Source organism: Nipponia nippon, unplaced genomic scaffold (genome assembly GCF_047370975.1).
Source record: "Nipponia nippon isolate SJK-2023a ecotype South Korea unplaced genomic scaffold, ASM4737097v1 scaffold_3, whole genome shotgun sequence".
NCBI classification, from domain to species: Eukaryota; Metazoa; Chordata; class Aves; order Pelecaniformes; family Threskiornithidae; genus Nipponia; species Nipponia nippon.
Window position 1 is genome coordinate 106,164,949 of NW_028262347.1, and position 19,685 is coordinate 106,184,633.

The 19,685-nt window shown below is 42.3% G+C and overlaps 1 protein-coding gene across 5 annotated transcripts in view; it reads right to left on the minus strand.

Annotated features, from left to right (window-relative positions):
- The window catches only part of ARHGAP22 (Rho GTPase activating protein 22), a 158,309-nt gene that overhangs the window by 47,454 nt on the left and 91,170 nt on the right, over positions 1–19,685 (minus strand). Inside the window, exon 1 of one of the 5 annotated variants that reach the window (XM_087768278.1) lies at positions 14,281–14,350. The exons of the other annotated variants lie outside the window; for them this stretch is intronic. Coding sequence (XP_087624404.1) covers positions 14,281–14,332 — 52 coding nt within the window. The 5' untranslated portion in view covers positions 14,333–14,350. Of the gene's footprint in view, positions 1–14,280; positions 14,351–19,685 lie in introns of those variants that run through there. 5 annotated transcript variants of the gene reach the window in all.

Sequence of the window (19,685 nt, forward strand, 5' to 3'; positions counted from 1 at the left end):
AGGGCAGCTCTATTAGAGGGAATCTTTCTTTGCACAGCAGGAAAAAAAAACAACAAACAAAAAACAAAATCAAAAAACCCCCAGTCTTGATCTTTGGATATGAAGAGACAAAAGAAATATTAGTAAGTAAACAAAAGGTCATTAAAAGTCCTTGGAATAGCCACTTGAAACTAATTCCATTTCTTCAATCATTGCCTTTGATTCTGGCTAATGCTCTATCCTGAGCACTACCCCACCCACCCAAAGTTTTCCAAGAGCCTGAATGCTAGAGATAGACCACATCTATCGTACCTGAATCTTGGGTTAAGCTGCCATCAGCATGGAGTTTAAACTCCACTACAACCAATAAGAACTCTACTGCTTTTCTGCTGTTTTTTCTGGATGATCCTTTAACAGAAGGGAAAACTTGCTGTGAAAGGCTCCATTTAGGCTACTTGAGAACAGCAAAAGGAGTAAGAAAAATCTGAAATAGTCAAGGAGTGACAGATAAAAATACAGAAAACTGACAGGATCTATGAGGGTATGATCTATGAAGAACTGAGCAATACAATAAACAGTGATGTGTGCTTGCCATGATTTTTGTATTTGTATCTATCTATCTATCCCCACCCACCCATATATATATATATGGGACATCTAACTTGGAAGTTGATTGGGAAGCTGAGAGTAAACTCATGATCACACTTTAAAAAGCTTATAAAAATAAGAAAAAATTAGGTTTGGGGATTTAGTATCATACAGAGTACAAATAAAAGAAACAAGCTTTGAATCAAAATAAATTTATCGTGCCTCAGTTCTAATGGACAACATAATGGCAATTTTTCCTAAACAAACATGCACCTTTGCAGGCGAAGGGTGTTTTATTTCCACAGTTTGGAATGAGTTTGAGGGGATTCTAACATTCAGCTTTCATTTGGTTGTGTCAATGAGGAAAGTGAAATCTTAAATACCTTTTAATGTACAGAGTAACTTCAGCTCCCAAAAATTGACATAGTTCAGATTTTCTTAGGGCAGGATTTGCAAGCATGCACTGAAATCTCATTAACTTTTCCGTCAAATATAAATGCCTAATTTCCTTAAACACTTTTCAATCCACCAGGTTTGGTGATAGTTACTAGCAGAAGATCATCAAATTTTCACCTAAAAGCCCTTGCAGAGGATTTTCATGGGTCCCTAAATGAGTTTTAGATCCCAGATCTTAGACCTTATCCCAGAGAATAAAGTAAAGGCAGGCAAACACTCTAAAGGCACTGACATCTGTAAAATAATCCAAAGGCCCTGTGATCTGTTCTCCCCTCCCATGCCTTCTGTGGTTTCAGACACCATTAAACTGCTTTAAAAAAGCACCAACAAAGAGATTAGACCTCAGAACTGTGGTTTCTTATGCAAAAATTCTGACAAGACTTAACATGAACAGAGGCACTACAGCTTCTCTGTACTGGTACATGGACTACAGAAAACCCTTACAAACCTAAGGCTAGTTGTCAGGATCAAGTGTATGATTACTAAAACTATATGCAAGAGATGAAGATTTGGTTTAATCTTTGGCCTTTTAGACATAAAAATTGTATCAGGTCAAGCTAACTCGGTGGTTTTTAACTCCTGCCTGGAGATGCCTTTCTTGATATGTGTGTGACCCATATTACTCTAGACTTATCTATTAATTAAACTGGTTAACGCTACTGGTTATTTCAAATAAATCAAAACCTTGAAAATAAACAAACCCATATTCCAGGTAGGCCACACGCTGGTAAGTGATGTTGCACTCCAGGAACCGTGGCAAACAGAAAATAGATGCAAAATAAGAAGAAGGGAGAAAGAATCTGAAGTACTCTTAAAGAATGAGCAAGTAGCACTGTGCACAAATGCCACCTTGGACCCCTGCTTATAAAACCTGCTTACATTTGCTCAGTGCTTTGTAATGTTTAAGTCTACTTAAGCCGATTTTTTTTTATGTGCTTCATCAGGCTTAGGCTGACCTGTGAGAAGTTTCAGTAAAAAATGGTTCAGTCATTTTTTAAGTTACATTTCTGGCATTAAAAACATATTTATTATAATTGTACTTCAATGCTCTCATGCCTCCTTGTTTTCAGTAATTTGAAATTTCAGAGAGGAGACTACTATGCTGCCTGGGATGTGCTGTTCACTGTGGCCACATTAACTTGGCTAAGGTGAATTCACAACTGTGGTAAGGCCATCTCTACTGCAGCAGCCCAGTATTTAGGGTTGAGATGATCCCAGGCATAATATGCAACTAAGTACATGATTTTTTTCAAGGACATAGCACCTCCCTAGCCCCAACACAGCTCAGGCACCACTCCCTCCAGCTCCTGCCCACAATTACTTTGCTCCATAAGAGGAACAGCTGTTAACCATGATCATGCTGCCTCCCTCACTAGAGAGCTTCAGGAGCCTGTGAAACATGCCACCGGCTGCATATGGCATCCCTATAAACAAGCTGTATTGTTATTGCTTTGGGGTGTGTAACAGCTTCTACTAGCTAGTAGCAACAGATGAAACATCTCCAGCAAGGTCACAGCTAGTTTAGGAAGCCAGCAGAACCATCCTAAGAGGAATCAATCAACAATAATTAACATGAGAAGCAACTACTACACCAGCAATTGCTAGGAGCTGCATGACACCACTTCACCTCTGCTGTGACTTGTGCGCTTCATCCAGAGTGTGAATTCTAGAGTACCGGTATTCTAATTACGTCCAATGATGCCTCAGGGGTTAGACTGCCAAGTAAGTAACAGTTTGCTCAATTAAACCCTTGTGGCTCGACTCAATGTTTCCTGATAGGGGATTACTGTGCAGACTGAACATGTTCACTTCAAAACCTAGATCATAAAGAGATAGCAGCAGCTCCTTAGGTGGAGCTCACAGTGTGCAATAGCACGGTCACTGCCTCTTACAGCAGTATCTGCTGATAAAGCAGACAAACTTAGGGTATAGTGTTGCCTCTGCTGACACTAACACTATTTTGCCTGCCACGCAACAGGTATCTGCCACCTTGGCACCAGCTTCTCACTGGAAAGAGAAAGTTTCTACTAGGAAAAGAATCTGAAGGTGTCGGGAGCCCAGGCACAGTTGTGGTTCAGCTTCTTCCATTTGCACAAACTTGAGCTCAAGAGCTCACAAACCCCTTCTTCAAAATTTGTCTGACTCTTAGGGAGCGGTTCACCTCATGAAGTGTCTGTCTTAGAATGACAAAATGACAACTTCTGTCCCTCTCTACAGGTGCCTTGAGAGGAGAAAGAAAAAAAGCTGTTTCTTCCCCTCACAAAAGAGGACCCTATCCCTGCAACAAAATCAAGTCTGTAGTAGTAATGGCAAGTGAGGAAGACAAGGGGGAGAAAGAGAAGGTTGCACAGCTTTTTCCCCAGCATGTTCCACAGACAGCCTTGTAACAACAGCAGGCTACTTTCCCTTACTCTCCTTTCTCCCACTCCAGAAAACTAACCCTTGCAGTCTTTCCTCAATGTATTTAAAATCTAAAAAGTTACAATGAGTCCAGTCCTTAATAGTGATGAAGCCTGGAACTGCCTGGGCTATGCAGAGCTCCTGGTCATTTCACTGTCCTCTGGTCTGGATGGAAAGGAAATGAATTTTTCTCAGGCCAGCAGAAGCCACACTCACAGGGAGGCAATTCAGGTCAGCCTGCTGGCAGAAGCTGTGTGCTTGCCCCTGTAAGGCACATTGCGGGAGACACATCAAAATAAGGCAATTATGAATTAGAGGGTATAAAAAAGTATGCATGAAAGACTCAGAAAATAGTGACATGTCTATGCAAAGCAAGCCACACAGTTCCATGTGGTTCTCCAAAGCAGCAAGTGCTCAACACTTCTGAGGAATGTATCAAATTATATATTCCAACTGTGGTTATGTTTACACGCTATTATAAGGGAGGAAATTCCTTCCTGACCAAAGATGATGATACTTCATACTTTGAAATATCTGAATGAAAATGACTGGATAATTTTTATGCATTACCATGCAACCACAAGCAATTTTCTAATTCTCATAAATTTCTTCAAATCTTTAACATTGAAGAGAAGCGTTGAAGGAAATTTTAAATCCTGACAAGAAATGACTTACCACAACATCAGAATGGCAAAGTCTGATCTATTTTTCTTTGACAACTTCATCCTGGAGAGATAATATCCAACTTCTGCATTCTTCTATGACTGTTCACATTTTCCAGGTCTGCTCACCAGTAGGAATGAAGTGGTTCTCATGCCTTCTAAATAAGTCTCTCTACAACTATCTTCTCCTCGCTCCTCATAAGCCTATTTTTTCTTTTCCCTGCAGCTAGTCCACCATGAAAACAAAGACATCCTCACTGTATTTTTAAAGGACTATGTGGCTTCCATCTTAGCCAATGCTCTGGACTTTGAATTAAAGAGAATTGATGTGAAGCCATCTGCTGCTACAGCTTAGGCTGTAGACACCAAAGCTTTTAGCTGAGCCTGTAAAGACTCCAATTCTCTGTAGACTGAATACAGAGTTCTGCAGAAATTCAAGCCAACCAATTACAAACATTATTATTTTCTTCAGTGAAGTGACTGAAGCTTTAGAATCACAGTTTTGGCAGCAGCAAATAAATGGACTACCATCAAGGACTCAACAGTTGCAGACTTTGTTCTTACGAAAATGAAGCTTATTTGTTGCATTAATGCAGAAAAGGGATTGAAATGCAAAAGAATATATACTGTAGGCCTTTGGCAAAATGTTGGCAAACTTGGAAAAAAAAATGTGCCAATATTAATGATGAGACAATGTAGATGGAAGTACTACTGATCTAAATCCAAATTTAAAAGCTCAGGGATATTCTGATCCAAGTCCATAGTCTTGTTACAGTTTGCACAGAATAACAGTTTTATAGCAGTCTCCTCCTGTACCTGGCTATACATTGGATAACCAATGAATCTTCTAAACATGACTGTGTAACACATAGCACTCCACCATGGCAACAGTGCTCTTTCACAAAAAGGAAAGTTTGTATTTGTCACCTGGGCTCAGCACTGCAGCTGCTCAGGACACAACCATGGACAGCTAATGAACTCAAGGTTGTGCTGATGCAAAAAGCAGGGACCTCATTTCTTTGTGCTTTAGGACAATTGTCAGTGAACTGCTAGCAGAACAATGCTTAGAAAAATCAATTCTAATTCTCTCCACCCATTGGTAATGGTCAAATTCCTCCCAGTTAATAGCATTATCAAAAGTCCATAAAAGTTCCTTTGAAGTGGTTAATCATTAGCAGATGTAACCTCACTTTTCAAAAACATGCTGATTTAGATCTGATTTAAGCAAGAAATGAAAAGAGCCTGTTAGGTAAACAACAACTCATCCTGAGAGACACCTTCAGCTGGTGGACTTGTTGCCACTGAAATTGAAGGGAGTTTTGAACAGAGTGCTCTGCTCTGAGTCTCAATGGATTTCCCAGTGGAAGTCCTGTCTGCAGCATTCACTGCCGCTATAGCATACTGAAATACTACAGATGTACCCTTCCACTGCATCCCATCCTGGTGCTTGTATGTCTCCTCCATGATAAGCCAAAGGCCTGCACATAGGTAGCAACTCTTCTGACAAGCTAAGATAGGCACCTTTACATTGTAGAGGCAGACAATAAAGCTCAGATGCATATCATTAGAGGCCACAGTACAGTTCAGGGTGACCACTTGTAAAAGCACATTTACAGTTTGGGACTATTCACAGTTTTCATCACACACAGCAGAACTGCCTCAAGCACTGCCTTCCAGTGCAGAAAGCCCACCAGCACCAAAGCAATCAGCCACTGACCTGTGGCTGTCCAGCTCCTTCAAACAGCAACCTGCTTGTGTGCTGGTACAACCTTTCCTTTCTGTACATCTCAGTACCTGTGGACTGGGGCAAACGCCAGTAATGGGACCTCCTTCCTGCAGAAATCCTTGAACTTCTGCTGGTCTTCCTAGATCTGCATGGCACTATAGTCTAAGCGCTCTGTGCTGGTAGTCTTCCTCCAGAACGGTTAGCTAGCAGAACTGAAATCCTTGTATTTGAAAACCTGGATCAGCAGCCTCTTCTCCACCATGCCAGCATGCACAGTCTTTTAGTAAAGCACATTGTCACATTCTAAAGGCTATGCTATGCTGCCACAAGGTCCCCTGAAACCATCTTATGGTCTTTGATAGTTTACAGGTCTTTGTTGTGCTTCAAGCAAAGGCTGCTGACCAAAGCTAGATCACAGTCATAGCAAGATAGAGTCTCCTTACTAACAAGGCAAACTAAAAGAATTTCCACAAAGGAGCACAGAAAGGAGACAAATGTTCAGGAGACATTACAACTCACAGGAACGTGCCCCAAAAGTCCTGAAGTCTCACGCAGGTATGTACAGCAACCGAGTGTGATACTGTAACTTTCTGCTGGTGTGAGAGCGTATTTGCAGCATGAATGTTCACGCTGGCTAGCCAAACTCTGTAACTACACTCCAGTTACCTCCAGAGCAAGAAATGTTACCTTATGAAAAATCTCCCCTTTCCCTAAGCTTAAATCAAGTACCAGGTAAAGGGATGGAGCAGGTTTACCACATGCAGCTTAGACTTGCCAGTTTAGGACCCACATATTCTGGGGAAATCCAGCCATCACCGCATTTTATGACATTCAAATACAGTAGATGAAGTTCTTATTCCAAGGAACAAAAAAAGCCTTGCTTAATGCATGTTGTGACATACTACTCAAACAGAAATGCCAGGGTTGCCAGTTTAGCTGCTTTTGCCAGAATGACATTAACTGTACAAATCAGATCTAATTACGCAGATTTAGGCCACTGAGAGCTAGCACTTGGGTGAGAGTGGTGGAATATCAGCCTCATTGCTTGGAATGCTCTCGATAGGCAACATACTTGGGTATTTTTATGCTTATAGAAGCAGAAAGCCCATTCTGACAATGCTGACATCAGTGGGCCTGCTCCACAGATAACATTTAGCCCAGTCAGTCCACTAAGAAAACGGAGAGCAGGAAATAGGGCACATGTGAGCCTCCTCCCTCTCCTCACCCTGCTCCTTTCTTGAGAGTGCAGAACTGTACGCAGCCATCGCAGGCAGCATGTGTTATAAGGATTTTTGTCTTTGCACTCAAAGGCAGGATAACAGCCAGGATCTGCTCAGCCAATGACATGCTATATTAAAAAGCCTTCCAGCTTCTGTTTCAAAACAAAGAAATCTTGATAAGCCTGAAGCCAGCAGCTGCTGCCAGCAGCATGCTGCCTTCCTTACCTTGGGGACACCTGCTGAGCTGCTGCCTGTTTAATATTACATTAAAACAGCAGCTTTCCAGATAATGAATTATGTATCTGCAGTGAAGCTGTGGTACACAAGCAGCCAGGGAGGACAAGGTTTGGAAATGGAAGAACCATTTGCGTTAATGGTCTGCAAGGCTAGGAGGAAAAAAAAGAAAAAATATCACTGATGGTTTTATGATTCATCTGAGCCCCGGTCAGGTAACAAAGGGAATCAGGGGAGCATGGCAAGTGCCTCTTTCTCCTCCCTTCCCCATTTCTTATTGAGAGCAATCAGGTCAGTTTAAAAGTCCCTAAAAGGGCATACAAATCTAAAATGAGGGAAAAAAATAACAGAGCTATAGGCTTACATGGCTTGTGACTGCAGCCAGTTTTACTGCTGTAGCATGAAAGACACAGAAGCTTACCTTTTACCATCATTTTTATTTAAACGGTCCACAGTGTGAAAGCGAGAACCCAAAACAGCAGTAAACTATTGCCTTGCCAGTCTGATCTCTGCCAGTTACCTCTATTTAAAAGAGGTGTCACTCTATAGTCTCTGAAGCCAATCTGCAAGCACTTGCCAAATAGACACAGCTCCTCCAGCCTTCTAGAAAGGAGATTTAATAATTCTCTTACCTTGTTTAATTTAAGTTAGGTAATCTGGGTAGCTAGGCGCAAAAGCATCACATAAAAATGATCATAAGGAATGAGCATATATGCAAATGCATAGTCATACATCTGTAAGCCTTAAAAGCTCCTGTTTACAGATATTCTGGTCCTGTCCATGTTAGAGTCTAAATATCAGTAAAGGCTGATTCTCAGAAGGAGGCAGACAGTAAAAAGAGCTCCTCATACCATACACCTTATCCTAAGACACCTTATCCTAAGATCAGCTTCATCCAGTTCAGTTCTGTTACTTCTCTGTCCAATTAAAAATATCCAACACAGACTGCCTTTTTCAGATAAGGAATAGTCACACCACAGTAACTGCAAAACAATTTTATGACAAGTATATGCAAGTGGAAGCGATTTCAATGTATGCTTTAGCTATTAATAAATAAATTAAAATAAATCGAAAAAGATGTTCCATTGCTGGAATATGCTTGTCACATAGAACTGAACATTAGTGTTTTGGGGGAACAGGCACAGAGAGGTTAAAATTACTTTCCAAGGTTATACTGTGCATCAGCAGGGAAATGCCTTCTCTGTACTTAAAAAAAAAAAAAAAAAAAAAGCCTTCAAATTCCACGGTGAAAAATTCCTACATACCAGTGGAGAACTGAGATACAGAGACACTAAATGATTTCCAGTATGATATTGGCTAGCGACTAGCAAAATCAAGAATGAAAAACAGAACTACCACATCCAGGCACCCTGGATTAATCAAACATTGATTCTCATAGAGGAAGGAATACTGTTTGGAAGCTCAGTCGTGTGCAACTGCAAAGGCAGTGCCAGCCCTAGAAAGCAGAAAGCAAAGAATGAGAGAACAAGCTCAACAGCATGAAGATTATTCCCCTAGCACAGGATGGAAAGCGGGCCACTTTCTTACCAAAGCAATGCTGTCAAAATGGGAAAGCCACATTAGAAATTAGGAGTGTGTTGTGTCTCAAAAAGCTGTTACTTCGCTTGGCAGCCCCAGTGGTTGCCTGGCACTCCCTCTATTTGGAGAGCTTTAACTGATGAGCTGAAGTCACCACTCTCAGCAGCATATGCATGGCTCATTGAGAGCACAGCGGTGTGTTGGCCAACTCTGCCTCTCGAGCACTACGCTTCTTGGCAGCGCTGGCATCTCTGGCTGCTGAATCCCAGAGGCTTGTGGAGAAAGTGGCCTGGATCCCACAAAAGCCTAGATACTGGTTGGATAAAGCCCCGGTTCCACTCAGATTTTAATACTGATGAGGGAGATTTGCACCAGAGCCACATGGCTCTGGAAGTCATTTGCTGAATGACAGATGTATCTCTCTGGTGCCCTGCCAGCTCCTTTCATATCTCCAGGCCCACAGAGTCCAGCACACTGTTTCCTGGAGTCTCCAACAGCTCCAAGTGTCAGAGCATGCAGCCAGGATCCAGACTGCCTGTGGGCTCATCCTTTACCGAAATGCCTTGCTTTGATCGCACACACGTCACCATAACATGTTTGCACCTTGCTGCCTCCCAAAGCTATGGAATGAATTTATTTGTAGGGGTTTTTAAGTCTGATTTCTAGTTGAGGAACCAGTCCTAGAAAATAACACTCTCACTGGTTCAAGAAGTAATATAGGTATCCATTTCCCTCTTCTGCCTCATTGTGAGGCTTTTGTTCTATTTTCTGTACTGCAGCATCCACCAGATGTGTGGACAAGGAATTAAACAAAACACAAAGGGTCAGGTCACACTGCCTGGGCTTCAGAGTTGGAAGTAAAGCCACACACCACCATAATTCCTAAATCTATCTAATGATGGAGACATCCAGCTCTTCTTCCCTCCCTGCTAGTCCTGCTAGATTGAATTGGTAATTTATGGTTGACTGGACAAACTATTAACATATGAGCAAAATCATGATGGTCCCTTTTCAACATGACTGTCATAGATGCAGAGCACTCTCATCTCCAGTCCTGGCCCTTATTCCCCTGGAACACGCAATGTTGTATGGATTGAACGCTTCCTTTCACTAAGATAGCCTCTCTCAACTTCCCTAATGTGTATAAAACCACTCACCCTGAGAGCACATCAGAGGAGGAAAACAATCGGGCACAGACAGAAGGGAGCAAGAGAGGCAACAGAGCTCAGGCCCAAATCCTGCCTTTAGCACGGCCACCCCTGGGGGTCCACACAAACAGAAGCTCTGAGAATCCCAAAAGCAGACACTGAAAGTCTCATAGGTTGATATCATGCAAAACGACCTAATCAGCAGCCTTCAGATATCCTGAGGTTGCTGGGTGTGGGCTGCTCTTCTCAGGCAGCAGCTAACAGACTCCCTCCCAGGAGTGGCAGCCACATCACTTGTCTGCTGCACATGGCATTTTCCCCGGCAGCTCCGTTTGCTGAACACAAAGGGCGAGCCCACAACATTAAAGAACATTCCCCTCCTTTGAAGCTGAGATTGTTTGGCTTGCCTGGCTACAAACTAAAACTGTGCCTTAATCATACAGCTTTGAAGTCCTGTAAATCTACAGCTGCAGCAAAGTAAGGACCACTTGGCAATAAAACATTCATTATTAATTTTTTTTTAATGAAACAGGAAAAGGCTTTGCTGGAGGTGAAACTTTCTTTTTCTCTCCACTAGAAATCAAGGAACAAATGAAAAATCAATGGTGACTTGCCAGATCAGAGACAATTTTGACTGTATGACATTTTATAGCCCAGTGTCGAGTAGTGTTGAGCCAGTGCTCAGTGAATGGCGAAAGGAAAACAGAAATTTTGTTGTAGAAGGGCATATGAGAGAACAGTGGGTTTTAACAACACGCTGCAGAGGTTGATAAATGTTTTTCATTGTTTTGATGCCTTATTTAAGGTGTGTGTGAGATGTAACTGATAGGAGTTTGATGGTGCTTAAAACCAGTAATAGGAGAAATAAAGGAGCCCTTACTTGTATCTTTCCAGAATCTGATTGCTGTAGGTTTTACCAGAGGGTCAGAGTAGGCTAAGGATACATCACCAAATGAGACCTGTGGGAAACCTCCACAGGCACAACAGTCTGCAAAGCAAAGGATGTACAGCAAGAGAGAATATTGTACTTTGGCTTGGCTGTTTCATTTCAGGGATGTCTGGAAACTCTCTCAACCCCCACAAAAACAAATAGAGAATTAATCCAAAACACATTGTAGCCTGGTCTGGAACACTAGTGAGAAGATAAAATGGAGCATGCTGAAAATGAAGCTCACTTGGGGAGAACCAGGCTTCACCTACAACTTGGTACAAACATTGTCCAAAGAGCTAAGAGGCAAAACCCTGCACTGCCTGGAGTTTTGGGCTATAAAACTTTGGAGAATCAGGTCCCAGTTACCAGCTCTGCTGGCCATTTCCTGTATTCATCTGGGCAAGTTCCCTCTCAAGGCTGAATCAGGAGTGTTTTTCTGGGACTTTCCCATGTGACCAGTATTTCTGGCCACGAACTCATTCACAGCCCAGCTCCTGTCCCAAGGCTATCTGAACCTCTGGGAAAGAGATCATACACAAACCCTACTGCTCTTGCTGGCTTACTCCTTCCCTGTTCAGAGACACAGAGAACAGCAAGGACAGACCGTTGGAGCCTGTGGCTACTACAGCTTTTATGCAACCTCACTTTTGATGCTGTGCCTAGGGCACTCTGTAGTCATTTAATACCTTTTAACGACCACATTTACTTACTGGGATGGATCTTCTTACTCAGATCACAGTAAAAACCTCTGCAAATGAAGTGCTTTCTGGAAGGAAGCTAGAAGGGATTGCCTCAAGTAACTGGATGGAAAGTGGCTCAAAAACTGGCAAGAGTCCAGCTTCTTCAAAGCAGCATTAGTGACAGACTGATGTTAAACAGCTCATGGAGACACCCAGCTACCTCAACACTCCATACTCAGACACATAGGTTCTCCCTTCATGCTTTGGCACTTCCCTTCCCAGACTGTCCTGGAAGCAAGAGGAGAAAAGTTAGCACAGAGCAGAATGTGCATCAGAAGGAAGCAGGATCCCTACCCTGCCAGTGTGCCTGTAGCAGGAGGTATTCTGGACAGCTAGATGGATTTCACAGATCAGAAAGATTTTGGCAGAAGCAGGCTCAGAGAGGCAACACCCTCTACCCTCTTTGGTGCACTAAGATGCTTTTAGGGAAAACCTATTTGGGGTGTTCAGTTAGCTGAAAATTTTCACGTTGCTCATGACTCACTAAGAATACGACTAGTTGCTGTTGGCTGAGCTTCCCTCGGTCATCTCTTAAAGGCCCAGATTATGCCCATGTTTGATTCTTGTTTAAAAAACGGTCGCTTCATAGCCCCCTCTTGTTTGCATAGTCTGGGCACCAAGCTACTGCTCCTGGTTCCTCACTGCCTTCCTATGCATGCAAGACTTTCTCACAAGGCTGAGCTCTAGGGCTAGGCAAATCACAGCCACTGCACTGTGGCGACTCCAAACAGATGCAGCACCACTGAGTCTAGACCTACATCCACAGCTCCTACAGAAGCCTGCTGCCTCTGGAGGCTTAGCCCTCTCCCACACCAGCATAGCATCTGCCCTGAGATGGGTGGGAATGCCAAATCATAGCAAGGCAGCAACAAGGATCAGCTGACTAAGCAAAGAATTGCGCATCGAGTGACTGCTCCCCAGCTTCAAACTGTAACCTTTAGAGGGTCACACTGACTCATGCTGGATGTCTAAAGCTGGGCTCCAAGCCTAAAGGGACTGCTGTGCATCTAATAAATCACATCTTCTTACCACAGAGGGGCAGGGAACATCTCACAGCAAACAGGCAGGCATTCAGCAGGATGCACACACCCTACTCTCGTAGCAGGCACCAGGGCTGAGCAAATCTATCTTCAGGTGCACCTGCCAGAACAACCTTACCTTTCCTGGCTGTACCATCAGCCCTTCTCCAGCAATGCCTGCTGCAGACACAGATAAGGCAGACGCCTTTCCTCAGCATCTGTCTAGAGAGGCATTCCTACTGTGGCACATGCTATAAGGGAAAGAAGCACTGGTCAGCTGAGTGCCTCCAGCAGATGAGCAAAAAGAGGGAGCAAAAATTGTCCTATGCCCCCTTGTAAAGTGGCATGTAGAGGCATACAACAAAACTCTAAAAAAGAACTTAGCAAAAGCAAATTAAGAATTCAATTATCATCTTTTCATCTTCTTTCTAATAAAAACTTTGCCGACATGATTCTATCCTTAAGATTTCCTGAATGATAATGTAAATTCGTGTGCATGCGCACACATTTTGCTCAACAAAAGAGCAAAAAGTTGGTACCAGTGGCTACAGGTCAGCTTAACTCAATTCTCACATCCCAACTGCTAGTTCTTGTTGTGCAATCCGCTTTTAAAATAGGAACCCAGTAAGAAACACAAAGGTAGGTTAAAGAAAGCAAATTTGCACTTCTTCAAAACCTTTTCTTCAACTTTAAACCTGTGATAAAAACCTATACAATTCCACCTTCTTCTTTATATTCAGACAAGGAATTGGGGAAATGCATATAATACATAAATGCATATATATATATATAAATGCTTAGCCAGGTAAGCAAGTCAGATTCCTCAGATCCCCTGGAATTGATGCATGTCCCAGCTACAAGAAATCACCACTCTTTGCCTTTATCCAAAACCCACCTCTGGACTGCTGCCTAGATAACAAATGTCACAATAAAGACACATGCAACGGAATAAGAAAAATACAAGCAATGTGTTTCTTTATTAGGAGTTTATTACATTGTCAATTTTTATAATGCTAGAGGCAAACTGCTTTCTTGAAGAGTTTTATATCTACCTGGAGGTAGAACAATCATGTTTCCTGGAAAAGCCCACACAGCCATTCTCAAAGCGAACCTCACAAAAGCGAGCTGGAAATCTATGTGGAATCATGCACTTGGGTAGCTCTATATAGGAAAGATGCTAAGAGGAAACATGCTTTTCCCTCACTTGGTAGTATTTATTTTAAGTTATTATTTCAGTGTAGATTTTTAAAAATTCTCCTTTAGGACAACAGAAATAAAAATACTAGAGCATTACTCAGCTGCCTACCTAAACTTATCTGGAAAAACAAATATACACAGACATTCTGTTGCTGTTTTGTTCTGCATTAGGGATTCCATCCCTGTGCAAAACATATGCTCCATGTTTAAAGGGTTAAACATTCTCTTGCTTAGTCGGCTTTACTGAATGTAAAATGCAAGATAATAACATACACTGTATCTTGAACCAAAACTGCACACACCATAATAAAACCCCCTGTGCTAACCGACCGGCAGTATGAATAGATCCATTCCCCCTGCTTGTTAATTCAAAATAAATCCTTTACTGTGATTTAAAGCAAAACAGACAACACTAAACACACCAAAAGTATCATGACTTACCCTTTCGGAGACACTTGCTTTTCTTAAGATATTTGGCAGTAAAAAACGGCATGGCTGCAACACTAAGGTTTCAGCCAAAGCTGACCTTTTATTACCAAGTGCTAAGAGCAAAATGACTGGACCAGAGAGAGAAAGCAAATTATTATACCAGATCTTTAAAACGCTCAATGATGAGCAAAGGGAATTCAGAGTGGGATAAAGTATGTCAAGTTGCACGGTGGGGATTGCAGATATCTTTCTGCTCATTAGCACTGCTGTTCGAGTTATTTAAAGTGTGCTCGGGGGAAATGAGGACAATTTCCATGACAATATGTACAGTATCATATAAGGAGGAAGCATTTTTTTCAGGCAGAACTTCTGCATTACTCAGCTGCTACAGCAACCAGCAATATGTTGAGAGGGAAGAAAAAAAAACAACACATCAGGTTTGGCTAATGTAAAAAAACCTGATTCTATTAACCAGTTCTTGTCTAGAGCGGGAAATGTATTGCTATAAACCTCCCATGTCATGCCACTGGGCTATCCCCTCATTTTCTTTTTAGGCACTTCTAGAAAAAAGGAAGCCTTGCTAAGCAGTTAAAGAAATCATTAGGAGGTTTTGATTCCAGACAGTCACCCCACTGCCCTATGCCTCAGTTTCCCTGTCTTTCAAATGAGGTGACAATATGGCCACATTTGTGTGTGTAAAAATCTTTGAGGCTCTTGGGCAGTAGGTACTAAGAGAAAAACAAGTGCTTAACCCCATTGCTTTGCCCTCCATGATTACGGCTGTGTATTTTCCCTCACTCTGCCATGCTGCTTTTAGGACCAAAGGGCACCTAAAAATCTCTTGCTTTTATTCAGCCAAGATGATCTGATCTGGAAATTCAGTCTTATTCTTGTTGCTTCTCCTGCCCCTCTGGAGAACTTAAGGCAGTTTAGTACTGACTTCATACCCTTTCTAATTCCATAAACTTGGGACAGTACATTTAATGGCAATGACATTTATCCATGTCTGCCTCCTCCTCCTCATCTACCTCTAATTCACTCAACCGCAGCATATCGCAACACTTCTAACCTTCACTCCTTGGAATATAAAGGACAATGCCAGAAATTTGACTACTCAGTCCTGAGCACATCAGTTTCTCTATATGCCTCAAGTCTTCCTACGTGTAATGACTAGAAGATAGGACTCAATCTTTTAAAAGCTCGTGGACTTGTCATGGGAAACATGTAAAAGCAAAACATCTGTACTTCCATGGGTGCTTCAGCTCTTGGCTTTTACTGCTTCCAGCCTTTGGGATGCTGCTAAGTCATCACTGCACTGAGATGCAAGTAAGCAGCTACCTGAAAGGGAGAACATTTATAACCTATAACCAATAATCTATTGACTGGCTAGATTTGAAGTCAGCTTTCTAGACTAGCAAAGTAAGTGATCAGAATGAAACTAGTACTATTCTTATAAAGTAAAAGAATCTTCAATTCTATAATGAAGACTGTATAAACTGTGCGCTCCATAAGGTGGAGAGTTAATAGCAGGGCCTTTTCTTGAACCATTTGTTGTCAGCACACAAATATTTTTTTTTTTTTTTAGGCAAGTCAGGTTTCATGCTTGAGGAAAATCCATTCATTGTGAAATCTGAAAAGCTTCACCATAGTTTAGTACTCATAAATCCTCTCATGCTCAATGGATGCGATATATCTGTAGCACCATACCAAAAAAACCAAGTCTCTGCTCTTTCATTAGACAGTTTGGAAATCAACTGACAAGCTTTCAGACACACAAACAATTCTTTCATAGCAAACTTCAAGCTAAGCTCTGGTCAACTTAATTATGTTAACTTTTTTGAGCAAAAGGGTACTTGAGCACACATGGAGGAGAGAGGAACAGCAGAAAGGAAAGAGGTGAGAAAAGAGTTCCTATGAGTCGGTGACACAGGCACTTGCTACCTGTGAACCACCGCAGGCTGTGGGTTGGACCTGGGGAATTCACGTGATCTTGGAATGGGGAAGGCAAGCTAGTTACTGTCCTGCGCTTGGAGATAGACCAATGGCATCTGCTTCAGAAGCTGGAAGAATCTTGCATGCATTAATGTGCACGTACCTACTACATCTGTTCCATCCATGATCAGACTAGCACACATCACTCCCCCAAAGACTGGGAGACACTGCTATGTGTGAGTATGGAAGGAATTGGTCTAGTAAAGCCTATCTACACCATATTCAATCTGGAAACAATGCCTGATACTAACCTCATGTCATCAAAGATGACTCAGACTTTCTCCCAGACCTAACACAGTTTATGGCCTCACAAATCTTTCCCTGGATATCTGGAAATGTTGGGGGGGGTGGGTGGGTGGTATCTTTTCATCACTGCTAATTCCTTCCAGAGGACCCCAAACAAAGATTCATACTAGAGTCTGGTTATTTTGAAGGAGAAACTCAGCAGTCAGGATGAACTCTCCAAGATGAACTCGGAGAGTTCATCCCTGAACCTCATGACACTTCCTCCTGCTGTCATTGTGTGGTACATGAGAAAAGATGTCATGCTCAAACAGCCCTTGGAACATCCCCTTTATCCTTCAGCTTCCTCTTTGCCAGCACACATGCCCCGCACAGAGTGATGCACAGGGCTGGAGTTTCTACCGAAGTAAGTCTGCCTTTTTGCTCACAGTAAATTAAAAAAAACAAAAAAACCCAAAAAAAACCCCAAAAAAACAACAAACAAAAAAGAAATATCCAGTAAAACCACAGCACCACAAGGGAATTCCTTTCTCTGCCAGTTTAACACAGGGTCAAATTTAGACTAATGCAGTAATCCCTCCCAGCTGCCTAAGAATCTGGCCCTTTCATGACCTTGCACAAAACCCTACTGCTTTTAACTCCAGTACCCCTATATTCTGCCTCATTTCCAATTCACTCTGCCCTTGGATCTAAAAGCAGAGGTTGCCCTCCTGTTAGACTTGCAATTTCCAGGGAGAACTTTGAACTTATGCAAACAAACATTTGTCTCCCTCATCCAGGGCAATGAAACACAGGCTCTTTCTCTTCCACTCCCCACCTCCTACTGCCACAACCTACTTTGAGGAACCCTAAGACCTTGTATCTTCATGATAGGGGAACTGTTTATTCTTTATCCTCTAGTATTTTTCTGTTGCTCAGGCATAGCTTTCCTTAATCAGCTCTCCAAACAGACAGAGATCAGGTGACAAAATCTATCCTGACAAAAATCTGCAGACACCAAGAACAGACTGAATGTTATCATTCACCCAGCTTTCAGTCTGCTTCCTTTAGTAATACTTTTTAGGAAGGACTAGATACAGCTGGGACTGCAAGAAATCCAAGTATTTTTCTGTTATGTATCATCACTCAAAAAATGCATTAATATATAGTTATCAGGTTCCTCCTCTTTCGATCCTCCTCCTTCCTCCAACTTCAGATCCCAGTTCACAAACAGAAACTGACTGCAGAGTGCGCAGAGCACAATCTTTGCTGTTAGTAGCAGCCTGGCTAGTGCGGAGAAAAGCACCTATGACTATACTGCATTTTCTGTAACAAGTTTCAGTGTCAGGTTTCAAAATGCTTTACTAAAAGTCAGCATCATTTTCCCCATCTTACAGATGGGAATTGGAGAAAGGGATTGTGAATTCTGTACAATCACCACAAAATTGAAAAAGGGAATAAGAGGGAGATTTTTCTGAATGTACATAAGTGATCAGCATACAGATTTTTGGTTCCCCTTCTCTCTCCTGTAGCCCAAGAGAATTTCACCACCTTAAAAGAACAGCGGAGTGACTGACAACAGACATGAAAACTGCTGCTTTCTATTAAAGGCCATTAGTTGGAATTTTCCACTGACAGCCTTGGGGACTTTCTGCTGTTATTTCCCACCTGAGCAAAGTTCACATGAAACTCAGAGAAAGGCAGTGAGTCTCTACCTTATTGTTAAAGCATCTGACCACAGCCTATGTGATAAGACTACATGGCTCTCATAGCCCTTGAATGCAGGGGATGCCAATGACTGGTGGGGAAAGAGGAGGAGCGAAGGTGGAGCAGTTACCCTCCAGCACCCAGTAAAATGATGTTCTGGAACGGCAGGCGATGGAGGAGCAGCTGCTCCCTCCCTGACTCTGCCACCACCTCCGGGCTGTAAAGGGACCAAGGGTCTGTAACCCAATGTGGTAAATGAGCAGGCAGGTGGCTGTCAGAGGATGGCATGTCCACATGCCAGGCAAAATGTGTTATGTGAGCCCTGACACAAGAGGGATACCAAATGACTGCAGTAATATTCACCCCAGCCTGCTGCCATACCCCCAGCTTCTATTTTATCAGATGGAAAGAGCACGCACTCAGGGTACCCATTTAAAAACATTTCTCCCCCCAACAAAGCAACCAGGAGAGATTTCTATCTGTTGCTGATTGGGCTGACGAAAGCAGCCTTTTTTCCTTTCAGCAGTTTAGAACTCAGCCTGCCCTAAAACAAGTAGGGTCATTTTAGTCTGTGACCACATACATAAATTGTATCTGTAGAACAAAGGAATCTCAGGTCAATTAAAAAGATCCTGTGGCTACAATATTCTTCTGGGAAGATGCCATCTACATATGCTTATTACAGCCACATAAATCCCACCCCCTCACTTGCCTCGAGCAAGTAATTGTCTTTAAAAGCAAGCAAAATAATTATTTTTTCCAGCATACATGTAATCATTAATTATGGCCAGAATAGCCAAGTAGGAGCTCATGCCTGGGCTTTTAAATGCTTGTAGCTAGTTAGCATGGCTGCCTGTAACTTTACAGCGTTTTTTTTTTTTTTAGTGTTAACATTAACATACTATGGCTTCATTAAATCAAGGCACTCACTGATGAGCTAAGTATGATTCATCTGCAGAACACTAAGACCCTTCATGCTTATCTGTCCCACAGCAAGAATGGGGTTTAATTTATGCCTACGCTATGGGTATACTCAAGCACCGCTGGCTGTATTCCTAATGTCATGTTCAAGCAAACATGTTCCAATGAAGAAAAGATTTTCAAAACATGAAGACTGAAGTTTGCAGGAATTAAATGCCAAAAGTCCACTGAGTTAGAGGCATTTCACTGCTCCACTGGCCACCTTTGCAAAGCTCTGTGGCATTAGTCTGTGAATGCGTGATATTATCGTCCTAAAAACCAGAACGTAAACTTTGGCCTGGCTCCTGTACTTCCCCCTGAGCCAAGTCTCCTACTGAAGTTGATGGGACTTTCCCTGCGTAAAGGCTACAGAATTTGCCCTACATTCTTCTTCTAGTTTAACAGGGCAGGGGGTGGGAGGGGAAGAGATGCTATTTCCCTAGTACATATCTGTATTTCTTTATTCTGCTTACCAGGACTTCCTAAACTCCCTAAGCTGAAGAGGGTGATGTGTTGAAAAACCACTTGATACAGAA